Consider the following 17893-nt stretch of genomic DNA (forward strand, 5'->3'; position numbering starts at 1 on the left):
CACAGTTCTTTTAATAGTCACAATACAAATGGTTCACATGACAGTTAACTCATACTGATCTTGAGTAAAAAGGAAGCAATAAATGACAGACACATACAACATGAGAGTAGCACACTGTGAGTGACATGATTTCTTAATAATGTATCTGCAAAAATGTGCCAAACTGTATTCTCAATATGATGAACGCCTTCTAACAATTCAATTTTACCAACATTTCCAAATTCTACAATTAAACACTTAAAAAAACTACATGTGGATCACTGTACATGCTTGTACAGTACTGACGCAAGCACGTGCAGACACTCCAACCATCAGAGGCAGCCAAACTGAGAGCTGCCATTTTGGGTAAAGCCACAGGGCCAGAGTCAAGTCTGGCATTCTGCCTTCTAAAACGTGACAAAGCACAGCTTGGTTATCCACAGGATCAACAGCCTACGAGAGAAGACACTGAAAGCCCAGCACAGGCTTGATTCATTTTGATCTACTGTAGGAGAGGCACATACGTCTGAGAATACTGTAAATTTATAGAGTCAAAATACAATAAATAAGACAAGTAAAATCAGTATTCAGGATGTTATATGAAGATACTTAATATCTATTGCTCTACTTCATGGCACATTAGCAACTAAGATGCTTACTAGGGCTTAAACTCATGAGTACTACCTACTATAATTAAACCATGGCAGTTTATGTTCAACGACAATTATTAGAAATTGGACAAAGTTTATTATACTTTAATAAACTTAAAGTTTTACCTGTTTTTGCACTGTTGTTAGCATTGATCACTGTCTATTAGTAAATAAATCAGCAACAGGAACCATTGAGAGATAAACACTGAATGACAGAGCTAAGAAAGAAAATATTTGTTCAACTTTGTTCACACATGAAAACTGACTGACACTTTTCTCCGCTCTTTACTCTTGTATCAGCAGTTAGGTCCCATGGCTCATATGTGGCCTTTAGATGAACAAGGATTTTCATCTACACTGGTTAGCCGTAATAATCTGCAGAAATGTTTATTCTCTAGACAAAGTGAAAACTGAAATACATATATTAATGCTGTTGCCCTCAGTATAAATCACTAAGATGAGAACATTAGTTTAATGCTTGAATGTAAATGCAAATTTTTCTATTCAAGGGAAAACAAGATATGCATCACTGTGTGTGTGTGTGTGCGTGTGTGTGTGTTTGTGCATCACATTTGTCAGTATTAAGCAAGCTAGGATTAAGAGTGACACCCCCTGCAGCAGCAGATGGGCATTTGCCAAACCCCCTCCCGCTGTTTGTTCTTCGGCATGGTGCCACACTGAAGGCCACCAACATCTGGTGACTGGGCTATCTGAGTTAGAGGTGCACCGATCCAACGTCTTCGGTCCGTTACCGGTACCTCAGCTTTGGGTATCAGCCGATACCTGGATCTGATACTAGTGTTTCATTAATAAGCTGTATGCCTCACTGTGTGGAAGACTAGGATCATTCTTTAATGTGTTCAGGAAAAATCAGGATTGATTTTAATGCTTTCCTAATTTTGTAAAACAAAATGTAACAAATAAATACACAGATATAAATATACTGAGTTGCTATTGTCACTGATACCCAATCCAGCTATTTGGGTCAGTATAAGACCAATATCCAATATTAGTATCAGTAGGAGTGCATGAGTGCTTTCATCAAGCAATGCATGGATGAAGGATTCACATGTACACAGTTTTTTACTGTATGTGTAACAGAAGTTTTAGAACACGGACACGTCAATATGTTTTAATTACTGAGCAAATTGTGTCTATAAAACTGAGGATCAAAAATCTTGTCTTTTATATGACAAGAGTTGTAATATGAAGCACTGTTTGTGGCCAAAACAAACTTTGACAATTGTGCTTTATCAGCCAATAACAATGACAGAGCTTCATATAACCTTTAAGCCTTTTGATAAACTGCTGAAACAGAAAGTAACTGCTTGAACTGGGCTGAAGGTTTTAAAGCTCTTCCAAACTTACCAACATCATTGATGACAAAAGACTAAATAGCAAGTGGCCGAATGCTGATTGGTGGAAAAACCAGTATCTGGTGGCATGCCAGTGTGGCTTAAATGCCACCAAGCATCTGCTTTTCTTAAATCCTTGACCAAAATACTAAATCCCTGCAAGATTCAGGAGTGAAGCTCCATTGCTAAATCTAAGCTCAAACCTGTTTGAGCTTGCCGAGACTAAAAATGATACACAGTAATTGTTCAGTTACTGTCTTTGCCACCAAGAGAGGGAATCTTTCACTAATACCTGAAGACTAAACTGTAATAGCATGTGTGACATCAACCTTTACTTTTGGTTTTGTCTTCTGTACCTTGTAATTTAACATATCTAGTCTTTGAGAATAGCTTCAGTCTTGATTACTGTCTGCAACATGGAAACAGTGTCACTGAGTTTCATCACAGTAGTGTGTGGTTTTAAGAGATTTTGTTAGCAACCAAACCCAGTGGAATGATTTAGGGACTTAAGTAGATGAGGAGGACAGAAACAGGGTCATAAGCAATAAAGAGCCTGCTTCTCTCATGGAGACATAAATAGTGGTCAAAAGCTAAAGAGCATGATACAGCGAGCCCTGTTTGCTTGTCAGTGGCTACAGTCAGGGCCAATTTGGTCGCACATGCGACCTAATTTCTCAATGGTGCGACTAAAAAAAATCTGAGGTCGCACTGGTGCGACCAGCTGTTCGGGAAAAAAAATCTCTGCGACTCTGAAAGTCTCCCTGTGGTTCAACCTTCAACAACAGACACACATCAGGCCAGAGATAGTGAAGGGTGGGACCCCCCTCTGATTGGCCGTGGTCCATATATTCCTGTGTGTAATGCAGTCAGACAGAGAGAGTGGATGTAGAGTGCATGTAGCCGCGGATGACAAGATGCAGTGTTTCCCCCTGTACATTCAACAGCGGCGCACCGCTGCAAAAATGACTGTGCTTGAAGTAACGTGACGTGCAGGGCTTGAATTTCAGCGTGGGATTGCAGGTGTTGCCCACAATTTAATTGATTCCCGCAAATCCAACACTTATAATGCGGGAAATTCCCGTACACATTTACAGCGATGTATATTAATGTTCAACTAACGTCTGCAGTGGTGCTTACTGAACGACGACTGGCCAGAACCGCTATGTCCGCCTGTCTGACTTCGACCCTGAACCCACCTGTAGCTCTCTCTGTACCTCTCGCTAGCATAACACAGACAAGCTAACAGTGATATTAAGTATAAGGAAACAAACACAGACCGCTGGTTGAAACATAACATCATCTGAGGCAGAACCTGCTCAGAAAAAAACAGCGGAGCCCGAAAAACTAATGCAAACAGCGCCATGTGATGTCAACATTTACAACGTTAATCCTCAAACAGGTAACTGTGACGTTACTATAGTAACACGTTTCAGGCTAACCGGCTCAGAGTATATGAACGGCTCCAACCCAGAACTGTGTGTGTGTGTTTGTGTGACTATGAATGCAGCTTGTGTGAAGACTGACCTGCGCAAAAAACTGCAATGGGAGCATTTAGCTACCTGTATGCGTGTCAGCATAAACGCCCCCCCCCCCCCCCCTTCTCGCAGTTCAACTATCAGCGAGCCATGGAGCTTTTCTTTGAACACCCAAGAAAAATCAAGTGCTCAAACGCAGGATGTGGCCTATGCCAATAAGGTGGCTTCAATACATTTCTGTGTTAAGCCAATCCATTTTTCCTAGTGTCATGCTTTATAAGGAGTATCTGGTGTCAGCAGACAACTTGAATCTGTTCATTGTTTGGTAAGTTGCAATTTGCCAATTTCTTTCCACAATAACTATTTCATTTATCTTGAGATGTTTTAAGTTTAAATTTCAGCTCAGTGAAGCACTTTAAGCACCAACACTTTTCAGTGAAGTGACCTTTCTTGTGGAATTGTTCAAGTAAAGAATTTTATGTTGACCAGATTGTTAGTTAATCATTTACAAGTCAATATTGCCCATATGGACAGCTATTTAAAAAAACGTGAACCTGCAAAACTGCGGTGTTGAATGCGATATGGTCGAAAATTTGGGTGCACCTAACTTTTGTGCTGGTGCACCTAAGAAAATAAGTTAGGCGCACCAGTGCAACCAGTGAAAAAAGTTAGTTTAGAGCCCTGTACAGGCAAAGTTCATTTCTACGATGAACCACCCACAATCATAAGTGTTATGCTGACAGGCTCTAGTGTCTAGCTTCAAGAGGATTTCGCCTTTTATTCTATTTTTCTACAAGCTACAACCTGGTTCTCCAACATTCATAGAGGAACATGACATGGGTGTGTACTTAAGGGTATTTATACTGATATTAGCACCACAAAAACCCAACTAAATATTCCCTTTAGATGATCAAGTAAAAACTCCACCAACCTACCAATTTTTCTGTTAATACCATTTTATTATTTTAAATCCATGCCGTAAAACAACGCCTGTCACATCCTTGATAAAAGGCACATGACCCCACCTGCTCCGGTGTAGCTGCTCGAGGGCAAACAGCAGTACACCTGCTGTGGCACCAACTCTAAGATGTAAATGTGTTTGAATAAAGGGTGGCCTGGAAAAGGTCACGCACATTAAACCAACTTCCCCTGGATGGAAAGTGCTTTAGAAAAAACTAGCCATGGAAATCTAACTCAAAGCTTTGTCAGTCTCTCTAGCTTTCTATGCAACCATGAACATAACTATTTCCTTTCTAATCTCGCAACTTGGGCCTGCAGGGTGAACTTGTGAAAGTGCTGACAGAGGATAAGAAAAGGAGGGGCTTGGGCCAAATGAAAATCTGGGCCATTGCCTCACAGCTCTGACCTTGGAGCATGTCCAGGCAGCCTGAGTCTGGATAATGAGCAGAAGAAAAAGGCATGAGAACCAGAGACACAGGCTTTTAATTCTCATACACCTCTTTTTCACTGGAAAAATGTGGTGATAAAAGCTGCAGTAAAACGTGATTCTTGTGCAAGAAAAATATACAGTTACAGACCTCCATGCTGCAAATTACACATACTGTATCCAGCATACAGAAACATAAAACAGAGAGAGGAAACTTCAGTCAATCTGACACATATCAGTATATCTGTATAGCATATCTATAGTTTCCATAGTTGTGAAACGTGAAAATGTCAGGTAAAAAGTGTGACATCATAAACCACCTGATAACTAAATCAGCAGGGACTAAATCAAGGATTAGCAAAAACAAGAGCTGGTACAACTTTGGGTTACAGAGTTCATTATACATACAGCGCTGCATATGTTGTCTAAGACTTGGCAGTAATAAGAAAACAAAGGAAGGAGTATATGTATGACACCTGCACTTACTTCACATGAAGTATGAATCATCCAAGAGCCACGTAGATTATTTATGTTAAAGAAAATCAAGGTAAACACTCATCCAGATCTCCTCACAGTCTGATACATAACATGTGTTTTAAAAGCTGTGGCACATGTGAAAATAAAAGCTTGTGCACTTTAGGGCCAAGTTAAACAGGATAACAGGGAAACCATTGCAATGTCAACCAAGGCTGCTCTGATGCTGTTTAATTTAATTTATGTTATATAACAGTTTATCTTCAACTATTTGCAACTATCAAAGGAGCTTCTGCAAGTCAAACAAGGGCATACTTGCTTCAGTATTTACACTAGTCTCCTCCAGTCAGCGCAAAACAGCACACATACATAAAGGGATATATACATAAAGGGTTTGTACAAATCTTCGAGATAAACAACTTTTAAATCTTCTTATCCCAAGTTAACAGACCTGATAATGAAAAGTGTAAGCTACACAGTAACAGTTTATTTTCAGCTCATAGGTAGATCTGAGAGGGACGCACAGATCATAATAACATGTAGATATTGCACCAAAAGGTTTATGAGTGAACACAGTTTGTATCTTTGTTGATTGACAGAAAAGTGCAGCATCGCTGACTTTAATCTTTAGCTGAGGAGATCTGGAGTAAAAGCTGAGTTTTATTAAAGCCAGGAATCTGCTGAAGGCGATGACAAATCACGTTTATGCTGTCTGTCAGTCAGGGCAGAGATTTTTCTAAACACTATTAGACAAGTAAAATCCTTTGATAATAGATTTACATCACATATTTTCCTAACTTCAGCTAAAGGCTCAGTAATAGACAGAGAAAGGAGTAAGTAGGGGGCATTAAGTTTTCTTCCACATTCTCAATATGACTATACAATGTTATCTCGACACTGCATTATGGCATCAATAAGAGCCCACATAGCGCTATAAAGCAGGACAGATAAGCACACAGCCTGGATCATACCGGTATTTTGCTTTCAGTGCAAAAAGCTTCTAGCCAAACATCTGATAAATGGCTCCTGCAAACTAAAATAGAACCAGCCTTTTGTCGCTGAGGCGGACAAGTAAAAACAGACTTTATGTGAAGATGTAATCAGTGGCCAATCTCACCAATCTCATCACACTGAACTCTACTAAACCAGACAATAGTCATAATATCATGTTTGGGTCCAAGCTTTATTTTAAGTGTTTTGTAGCATCATTAGTGCATCTTTTTTTAATCCTGGAAGTATTTTTTGTGCACTAAAATGTAAAAAGTTATTGTTCAGTCTATTAATTTTCTTTTAGTATGTTTCACTTGTTTATGCTCACACTGGGCAATCATAGATGGAAAGTGCTTGATGAGTAAAAGCTTTGGACAGAAGTTTAGCGACTGAGTCTAGAAATTTGTTAGCGAACCATCAATGAAGCAAAAATATTTAATATCACTGTACTGTACACATAACTACTATAGGTTAGGATATCTGAATTATTTACTTTCCCTGGTGTTCATGCTGACTAAGAGCACATGAATAAATAGCTGAATATGATTATCAGTCAGATTGTACCATATCACTAGTTCATTAAGTTTCTATCTATCATTACTATTAAATTCATTATCCACTAATCTGCTCATTGTTTTCTTAATTAACATTTTGGACAAAGTCAGAGGATACAGATGAATGTCTATTAAAAGTTCAAAAGTCTAATGTGATGTCTTCAAATTGCTTGTTTTGTCAAACCTTCAGCCTGACACTTATGAAAACCCAATTTTACTCTCATAAAAAGATGAAAAAACAGCAAATATTCACATTTAACAATGTCAGAATCAACTCATCATTTTTGGCACTTTTGCTTAAAAACGACGATTATGAAAACAGTTACGGATATATGTTCCGTCAACTTAAATGGGCTGCTTCAGCACTAATCTCCTATATGCATCATTAAATGTTGCTTCCGGGTGTTGATTTTTGTCTAAAGCTCCAGAGATCAACTTAGCAGCTCAGAGTTCATTTGCTGTGACCGTCTAATCTCTGGTAGTACATTCACCTTCACAGTAAAGACAGGACTCTCCCTGTGCGACAAGATTAGATTCCAGCAGAAAAAGTCACGAGAAACTGCAACATATGATTACGAGCTTTCTCAGCAAATGAAACAATATAAATTAGGGATCTAAGACATCCTGTTTTAAGTGCTGTTTGGGTGTGATGGCGAAGCTGGGGCTAAATATAGAGAGACGTGTGGTACGAATGAGACTACAGCCCACGAAGAAGAAAAGAAAAAAGGCTGCCATGTAAACCACATCATCGAGAAAGAGGCCAATTCAGCATCACTGAGGGAATGTTTAGGTCCTCGTTCCTTTTAAGTCGACCAAGATCACGCACAGAGTCACTGATCCACAGTTTGTGCCACACAGAAGTCCACAATACTAAACATATAGAAAATAAGACAGCTGCTGGGATTGTTATGGTCTAGTAAATTAGGTTTGCCATTTTTATAGCAAAGTAACTTCTGATTTTGGAACTGTGACTGTGATTTCTTTCAATAAATGAATCCTATAGTAGTCTATTAAATGTCAGTAAATAGTAAAATAAATACCCGTTTTGTTAATAAACAGTCCAAAAGTCAAAATATTCCACTTACAATTATATAAATAGAGAAAAGTAGCAAATATACACATTTGAGACGCTGACATGAGCAACACCTAGGCCTTTTTAATTATAAATTACTTAAATGATTAATGAATCATACAGAAGTTGACAATTAACTTTCTGCCAATTGTATAATCAAATCTTCAATTTAATAATAGTTCTAGCACAAAACCGACACAGACTGCTGAAAATCTTACAATTTATAATTTCATTTAGCAGACACTTTTACCCAAATCGACGTACATCTGAGAGCTGATACAACACAAGCAGGGATCTAGTCATGAGTATGTGCCATGAAGCTAAATTTAACGTGTAGGTGCCAACGGGCATCTTAATAGGCACTGTACAGTGTATAGAAACTGTACTACTGTATGTTTTTATGTGGCATGACGAGTCAACAAGACACCAACACTTCAAAAGTTTGCCAGAGGTTTCCTCTAAAATGTGTGTGCTCGTGTTACTGCAGCTACTTTGAGTAAACATCCACATAAACTCGTCTTATTTTAGCAGCGGGTGACTGAGGTTCGGACACTGCCAACGACCAAACAACATTAATAACAGACACAGTCTTCAAATCTCTCTGAGCTATATGACCCTCGCCTGTTAGTCACAACTCTGACTAGATAGTAAAACCTAAAAAATAGAGATAAGTCATTCGTTTCCACTGAGTCAATGACCATAGTACCAAAAAAGAAAACACACACACACACACACACACACACACACACACACACACACACACACACACACACACACACACACACACACACACACACACACACACACACACACACACACACACACACACACACACACACACACACACACACACAGTTTAACAGGTTTGTCATCCACGCTGCCAACACAATAGCCTTCTGTGTGCCTGTTGTACAGACCTCAGCACTTCAAAGACCATCTGCTCCTCACATATCTTCCACTTTCCACCCCACCGGAAGATCTTCTCTAAAGCAGAAACACTTTGGGAGTCGTTGGTTTACCTGCTTATCTATTTCCTATATACAGTATTTGCTATCATCTATTAAGAATGTCATATAGAGCTGAAAATATTAGTCGACTGACAGAAAATTCATAAGAAACAACACTTGTAATTGATTAATATAGAAAAAAGTACATTTTCAAATAAAAGTGTCTAACATAATCTAGTTTCAGCCCTTCAATTGTGAGGATTTGCTGCTTTTTTGCATCTCACGTGATAAACTAATATAGTTGGGTTATGGACCGGTTTGTACAAAAAAGGCAATATAAATGGCGCAATTTTGAATGGCATTTTTGACAATCGTAATCAATTCATCAAGAAAATCATAAACAGACTAATCAAAAAAGACAATAAGTGTAAGTGTAGTGTAAATCTGCTAAAATGGAGTCTTATCTCACATTTCCTACATAACAAGGCTACACGACTTCCACACAGCCCAGAGCAGGTTTATTTTCAAATGAATGTAGCCAAATTTAGCCATCAAATTTAGACACTGACAGCTGAATACTCTACACTACAGCTTTTCTTTCATGTTTTCACACAATGTTCTGCACAGCGTCCGGCAGAGTTTTATCACCTCATCTCTCCCCTGATGCCTCTCTCCTCTTCCTTAATGTGTTCATGTATAGGAAGAAGATCATACATGTTGACAGTGTGTGTGACAAACAATCCAACACTTTGAATCTATTACTGTGGATGGATACGTGAAGAATGGGATCAGTTCAGTGCCGTGACGTAGATCCTGTTATTGTTAGAGAGTGGAGCAGTGGTGATATGGAGGTAGGTGGGAGGTGGAGGGGGGGTCCCCGCTGTGGTAAAAACCCACCATTAGACGCACGAGCAACATCAATAAGATGAGGTCATTACTTGAAAGATGAACACTTACACACTGACTCTTGGGGAATTTCTGGGAGCTCTTATAACCAACATCCTGATCCTTCTTATGTCATGGGATGGAAACAAAGACTGAGATTGAGGTAGGTGTTAAGAAGATCATTTTATAAGTATTTAAAGTATATTTTTAGAACCATGTTTAAAGATGAATGACTAACATAGTATTAGTACAAACAGGAGTCAATCATGTGACACCTTTAATTAAGATTGACAGGCGTATAAATGACATTTATTTTAAGCTGTAAACACTTTTAAAATAATTCATATTAGGTAAGTTTATCATATTTCATTTTTTAGTTGCTCTGCTGCCTTATTCCTCAGAGCAGTAGCATTATAGCCGAAGTACTGTCAGTCCTCATTTCATTAGCTGTTAATTGCCATTATTAATAATCACTAAAAGGAAATGGACCACAGCTCAATTAAATCTAACTGCAACAAGCCCAGCATGCTAACAAGCCTCCAGCTGGACTCCCACGGGAAAACTAATCTGGGTGTATCACAGTACGAGCGCTCATCATCAGGCTCTGGGTTCTGTATTAGCGGAGACTGCCAGTGATCTGCTGACTCTACAGCTGTCAGTGACTCAGGGGAAACTTCAACTGGGGCTGCTGGTCCAATGACTTCACATCGTGGCACTCCGCCAAGCTCGGAATAAGAAAAACCAATCAGGAGCGAGCCATCACGTTATAATGATTAACGAGAGAGTGAAGACGGGGGAAAATGGAGCTGCTAATTACAGAAATTTGCTCACTTCTGGGCAGTTCATCATGTCTACTTGAGGAGACTATAAAAACACATCAGTTCTACTCTTGTGATTTACTTTTTAGAATCTATTAATGTTATACGTCATTGTGCGGCCTATAATAACTAGTATCACTAAATTTCAGCTTCACACTTCAGATTTTGGTCAAAATGAAAATTTGAGTAAACTCAACTCAACTCATCACTGTTGAACTATACCTACAAACCACATTGTGGATTTCATTATAAAAAATATATTCCATAAATTAGGGACTACACAGCACCATTTGATATGTGAAATATTATTTCCTATACAAGGGAGGAGCAAAGTAATGATCCTCTTAAGGGAATGTTCAACTCTCATACTTGAAGAGGAGCCAGGAAAGCTCCGGTCTAACATCTACTCTCAAGTGGAAAACTAGGCTACCCGGGTTTACTGCCAAAAATACATAATTTTTGCACTAGTGCATCTCTCCTCCGGGCTGAAAGTACTGTATGGTTTATGACCAAAGACAGCTTCCTGACTAAAATGAGGATGAGAGCAACAAAAAAAAAGTGGGGTGTGCCAGATTACCACTTGAAAACAACCCTCTCCACATTTGGGGGCTCCATATTCTCTGGCACTAAGTTGAAAGCAAAAACACCAAAATGGAAACAGATGTTGAGCGAGTGAGAAGCTGCTCCACGCTCACGCTGCTGTATATTCCATGTTTTCATCCATTCTCTCTCTTTGTCTTTCTCTCCCACTTTGTCCTCCCTCTCTGGCCAAACATAACGAGAGGGGGTTGGAAAAATGAGTAAAGCGATGATGGTCGAAGTGGAAAAACTGTGACGCTATGACGCTCCTGAAGGGTAAAGGCCACTAAAGACAGAGAAAAATGGGGTGAAATTTAACAACTTGAACAGAGACCAGAGATCGTACATTATGTTGATATTTAGGAGGCAAAAGCTAAATGTTACAGACACGCAGGAAATAATACTGATCAAAATAACACATCCTGATACCGTGATTGCTTTTGCAGAATATTATGATTTGTGTTATGACCTGAGAGTGAACAAACTTATCAATAATGATCATTTTCAAGACCATATTCTTACTTTACAGTCTAAATCTCATTCAATCTGATGCGGCAGTAAATCTGCCAGTAAAGTATCAGTAAAGAAAACATCTGAGCCCTTCCTCTATGCAAGACGCGGCATATCAAACTGAGTTTTTGATATAGAGACTTTTGTTATTGTTACAAATATTTTTGCTGAAGGCTTAATCATTTATGTCAAGGCCGTTCAGAAAGCACTTGGTTGAGTGAGTGAGGTAGAAAAGAGAAAGAGGCGACAGGAGTACATGGTCAACTTGCAAATAATCATTTTCATTATTAATCTGCATATTTTCTCAATTCATTAATGAATCATTTGATATATTAATTTATGTTTCAGAAAATGGTGAAAACTCCCCACAGGATCTAAAACGACTCCCCCTGATGTCAGTCTTGTCTCAAACCAACAGTTAAAAACCCCAAAGTTTCCCCATTTATCACGAGACAGGAAAAAAAAAAACAGAAAATCCTCATAATCAGGCTAGCTAATGTTGGGGATTTTTGCCGTAAAAACTACTTAAACAATTGATGGATTATTTAAAAAAACAGTTACAGAACTTATTGATTAACAGGCATTTCAGCTCCAAGTTGTCTACAATAATCTGACTGATGCTGCACTTATGTTTTAGAGCTAATTAGACGTCTACTCAGGTAGAAAGGGTGGGAGCTGTTCTGGGGTCAGACAAGATCATCAGACTCCAACACGAATAATAGAGGTGTAACTTCATCACCTGAACAGGTTTGTCAAACTTGCTGGAGCATCAGGAAGTGTCAGTCAAGTCCAGACTGAGGTAAGACAGTGACCAGGAGAGGTATAATTACTATTTTTAATGTGTGGGTGTAACAAGGGCTTGTTGGACCTTTTACTACTACCGCAAACTTCCTTCTGATCACTGAAATAAATCAAATATCTTCTCTATAAAGTTGATGTTTAGGAGTTTCCTAAATTCAGTTAAGATTTTTGGAGGTGGCTATTGGTGACTTATTTTTTCACTGTTAATAATCAGGATGTTACAGATGAATTACTTTCAATACAGAAGAGATATTATGAGGAGCCTGCTGGAAAAAGAGTTGATGGTTAAAAGGTTTCAGTTTCTGACAATGTGTGACCACCACAACCCATCTGCGGCTCGGCTGAGGTCGTTTCCCAGCTCCGCTATGATAAACTGCAAATCACTGATGACTTCAAACTGTCTGCCGTGACTCAGCGCTCTCTGCTAAAAACAAATTGATTGAGTGTGATGACGATGCAAAGGACGGGACAAAGAAAGGTCACAGGCTGAATGACACATTACAACTAGAGCTGGCATCTATAACACTGTCAGTGCTTTAAAGAAACACTTTTAACCAATAATATTTAACCAATCAGACTGTTTGGCTGAATTTACCCAATTTATTAAAATGATATAATGACATGGACCCTCTTCTCTTCTTCACCAGTCCTGGCAGCACACAGAGGAGTGCGTCAGAGTGTTAGACCGGCTGACTGCAAACACACAACTGACTACAAATTTTCTTTTTGTTCAGACAATAAAGGAAATTCTCCAATTAAGAAAATAAACGTATCTTTCTTCCGCAAACAACTTTCTAACATCTGTTCCTCGTTTTTGTGAGAGAGGATGTTGCAGCAGCAGCAGAGGGAGCAGGGGGCCGAGGGAGAAGGACGGGAGGGAGGAGGGGTGGGGGGGTGGAGGAAGGCTCTTTCTCAAAATCTCTTAGAAAACACAGAGCGAGTGAGGAGGAAGTTGAGAGCAAACATCCCATTCTGAATAGCGCTTTTAGGCGTGATGTATTGCAGAAAAGAAAAAAATTAAAAATAGGGAGAGAGACGAAACCATTACTTCACTAAACAATTAGTTACTGATCAAGTCATTTTAGGGCAAAGATCCTTTTACCTTCTTGAATGTGATCATTTGCTGGTTTTGTTTGGGTGGTTTTGTCTCATAAAATAAAACTCATTATCTTTGGGTTTTGTTAGTTGTGCAATCAAACCATTTTATATGTCATCTACCACATGTCAACTTGAGCTTTGAAATTCTGATTGGTAACTACTTTTTTGGCATTTTATTAATTGAGAAAATAACTAATAGATGAAAAGATACTGACAATAACTTTAGCTGCAAACCCTTGTGTCCTGTCCTGTCAATACAAACCATTACACTCAATAATCATAAAAAAACTGGGGAAGACATGCAATTAAAAACAAGGCTACAGGCATCCCTGCATTCATATTTAGTATTCTCCATCTTTACATCATTTATATACAGAAAACAAGCGCTGAAAATCTTGCTCCAGCTCATATGAAGCTGTGAGGTACGGTCAATGAGTTTGGTTTCCCTACTCGGCGGGCCCCAGCTTTTCTTAGAGACAAAAATAGAACAAGTGGCAGGCAAACAAACAGCTGATTAGCTCAGGTTAGCACACGGCTAGCTGGACACTTTTTCTTTGAGGATAACTAAAAATTAACGCACAACCAAAACCAAAAAAAAAGGGGGGTGCAGGGGTGGTCATCATCACTCACCTGAATCTTGGGGAGTCCTTCAAGCATTCCTCGAATTCCACAGTTATCTTCATGTTGCCGCAGTGTGAGTAAACCCGCAGACTTGCTGTTTGATTACAGGCAGTAATCCAGGCTGAGTCTCTGGGGCTAATTAGCTCGTCTGCTAACTCTCCTCCTGTGCCTCTCTGTTCCGACCAGCTGGCTCCTCTCTGTCACCGCCAGCTAGCCCTGAGAGGACAGCAGCGACGAGTAAAAAGTGTCAGGAATGAGACCATAAACGACCGTATTGTTTCAATGTGAGATTTGCCGCAAAAAAAAAACGCAAGAAAAACTATTCGGAGAGGCAGCGGTCAGTGTTGGAGAGAGAAAGTGTCGTCCGGGTAGCTAGGTCATAGCAGCCAGTGGGAGAGAAGCTTTTCTTCAACGCAGATACTACGGACCCACACAAAGATCCTCTATAAGAGCAGTGGATGGGCCGCCCACTGAAAACACAGGATGGTTGCCCATGGGTTTGGAAGGTTACCTTGGAAATGTAATAGGTTACAGATTACTAGTTACCCTATATAAAATGTAATAAGTAATGTTACTATTTTATTTACTTAAGTAACTTATTACATTTGATTACTTTTCTAATTTTCTAAAAGATATTTTCAGCTGTTAGGGTAAGTGTACCCATTTAGCACGGAAATCTAAGTTCAGGTGTTTTTCATGGCTACTGACATGATTCATAAGGGACATCATTTCTTATAAAGCAAGATTTAGCTCTCATTTGAAAATGTATTCATTAGTTCATGTACATTTTGGAATATAACATAAAAAAATTTTATTTAAAAAATCAGTCTGGCAGGGGCTTAATTGGTACTGGGACACCATTTAAGCCTCTGTCATGATTTATTTACAAAATATAAAAAATATATTGTTTTTAAAGAATTAAAAACAGCAATATATGTATTCAGTAACATGTTAAATGTTAAAAATGAGGCAAAAAACCCTCCTGAGCAAAATCTTAAAGGTCTGACTTCAGATGTAACCCCTTTGTAATCATCAACATGTCCATAATTAACTGTAATTTAATTACACATTTTTCTCAGTAACTGTAATGGATTACAGCTTTACAATATTGTCATTAACACATAATGCTTTTACATGTAACTAGTTAATCCCCAACACTGCCAATGTGCATTTGCACAGCGTCATTCTTTCTTTCTTTTTTAATTGCTTGTTTGTAAATGGTGACACAGTCCCTTCTCCAAAAAAAAGAAAAAAAAGGACATCAATATTTCACCATAACTGCTGTATGACCCCCAATCAAACCAATGACCTCATATAAGAAAAAAAAACAATAGTGGCAACAACAGTAGTAGGTATACATTTTATTAAGAAAATTAAGTAATGAAATAATAAAAATAAAAGTTTATATATATACTTTTGTTTTTCAGAGTATTTGTTTATAGATAGATAGATAGATAGATAGATAGATAGATAGATAGATAGATAGATAGATAGATAGATAGATAGATAGATAGATAGATAGATAGATAGATAGATAGATATTGTCCACAAAGGGACATTCATTTTAGTCAGGTCTGTACCATATAGATAATGAATAAATAAATAAAACATTGCAATACAAAAACCGACCTTCTACTTTCTGTATCCTCTTCCATGTGAGCCTCTGCAGTCCTGTTTATAGAGCTTATCTGTCATTTAAGAAGCAGTAAAAAGAGAAAATGACTGCACTGACATTTAAATACAGAACACATTTTCTCATTCAAGTGTGCCCAAACTTTTGGTTACTGGATCTTTTTTGTTGTTATTATTATTCAAGAAAAAAAACATGTCTAATTTTTAACCTGACTATCCTCTGCTGGTGGACTGTTGTGACAAAACAAGACATTTTAGGTTCCATTTTGGACTTTAAGAAACAGTAGTCACAATTTTTCACCATTTTCTGACATTTAACAGACCAAACGACTAATCGATTGAAAAAAAACAAATCAACAGATGGATTGATGGTGAAAATAATTGTTAGTTGCAGCCCTGGAAAAAGTTGCTTGACAAAACAACCCTAACCTTGTTGATTTTTCCAACAGTATCCCACTTCTTCATCAGCAGGTGTTGTTTGCTCAGTTGTCATGGAGACAGGTCCACTGACTCGGTGACTGTTGATAGAAATTATAGAAAGAAATTATATCCAGTCCATGTCAGCACTTTTAGGGACTTGTCTTTGTTGTATATGTTATGATGTTTTAAGTTTAATTGTGTGCATGTTCTCTTGGACTAGGATCAATAGACTTAAAAACAGCCCTGTGCCCATCATAGAACTTTTAGGACTATAACCAGCTGTTACTTTTAGGACCCATGTTGTTTAAAAGTACCAAAACCATTGATATTTGACCATGCTTGATTTCTAAACTAGTTGTGTCACAGATCTGATCATGTGCTCATATACAGTACCTGCTCCCTTTAATTTGCAGAGAAACTTTCCTCTTTAAATGGATAAATATGAAAACAACCTTTAAGTGTCAAATTCTGCACATTCATCCTTCTGCACAGTGAAGCGCAAACAGCCAACTGTAGGAACAGGAAGTAAAACTAATTTTTGAGTGGAGGGGGACTTAAAAGAACAGCATCCAAAGATGCTGTTCTTTTAAGTCCCCCTCCACTCAAAAATTAGTTTTACTTCCTGTTCCTACAGTTGGCTGTTTGCGCTTCACTGTAGCAGAAGAGATGAAATACATAGAGAAACAAAGGCAGAACGTGAGAGAAACTTTTACCAAATCTTCATGATGATGTGATGGATGTCACACTCTTCAAGCAGTGAAGTAACATGAGCCTTTATTATCTATCTGTCTCTATGTTACTACTGTATTCTGCACAGTGAGGCTCAAACATCCAACTGGAAGAACAAGAAGAACTCATTGAAGGTGCTTTAAGCTTTGTGGCCATCTCTTTTACTGAAATACATTTAAAATGCTCATTTTAGCAGTGTACGGCAACCTTTTATAACATGTCTGCTTGAAATAAAATATTATTTTGAGTCTCTACAATTTATAAAAAATAATAATATTTTGTTTATTCTGTTGTATATTCTGCTCAACAAAGAATAAATGATTGTTTGAAAAAAGGATAGTATTAAACTGTATTAGCCATATTAAAAAAAACCGGGGGGGAAAGGCGATGAAAATTAGATAAGAGTGATCCCTCTGTTTCTGTCTCCACAATCTTTGTTTCATTTGACGGGAGCTTCCTGATTCATTGGGATTGACGCTGCTGGGACAATCCGTCATTTCTTACTCCTCCGTCTTTTATGTTATATATTTCTTTACATAACCGCCCTTAAAATACATTTCCTCTGCGTAAGCACGTTAACAAGACGTCATTTTATTAAAGGGTGAAATACATCCATTGACGCTCTTTTTTTAACGTTTGAATGAAACAGCAAATGATGCGTTCAAGTTTAGCCGTAAAATCAACACTTAACCAAACATGCAGGATAATCCTCACATGAGCACAGTCCAGGCTTTATCCTATTATCGTTACTAGAAATCCAAGGGGAATGTACTCAGGTGTGTTGTTTAACAGCGCCATCAGGTGGTATCATAGAGTCATTGTCGAGTCAAATGACACAAATTAGACTATGAATAGATTAAGAGATACAAGATTAGACCAGAGTGTAATAATAATTATATCCAGGGTTGGGAAGGTTA

The 17893-nt window shown here is 38.3% G+C and overlaps 1 protein-coding gene across 2 annotated transcripts in view; it reads right to left on the reverse strand.

The window, feature by feature from the left end:
- LOC133984287 (arf-GAP with coiled-coil, ANK repeat and PH domain-containing protein 2-like) overlaps positions 1 to 14552 on the reverse strand; it is a 61371-nt gene extending 46819 nt beyond the window's left edge. For both annotated transcript variants that reach the window (XM_062423487.1, XM_062423486.1), the window contains exon 1: positions 14205 to 14552. In XM_062423487.1, coding sequence (XP_062279471.1) covers positions 14205 to 14257 — 53 coding nt within the window. In that variant the 5' untranslated portion in view covers positions 14258 to 14552. The remainder of the gene's footprint in view (positions 1 to 14204) is intronic.
- Positions 14553 to 17893: the final 3341 nt, after the last annotated feature.

The sequence above is a fragment of the Scomber scombrus genome, chromosome 8 (genome assembly GCF_963691925.1).
Source record: "Scomber scombrus chromosome 8, fScoSco1.1, whole genome shotgun sequence".
NCBI classification, from domain to species: domain Eukaryota; kingdom Metazoa; phylum Chordata; class Actinopteri; order Scombriformes; family Scombridae; genus Scomber; species Scomber scombrus.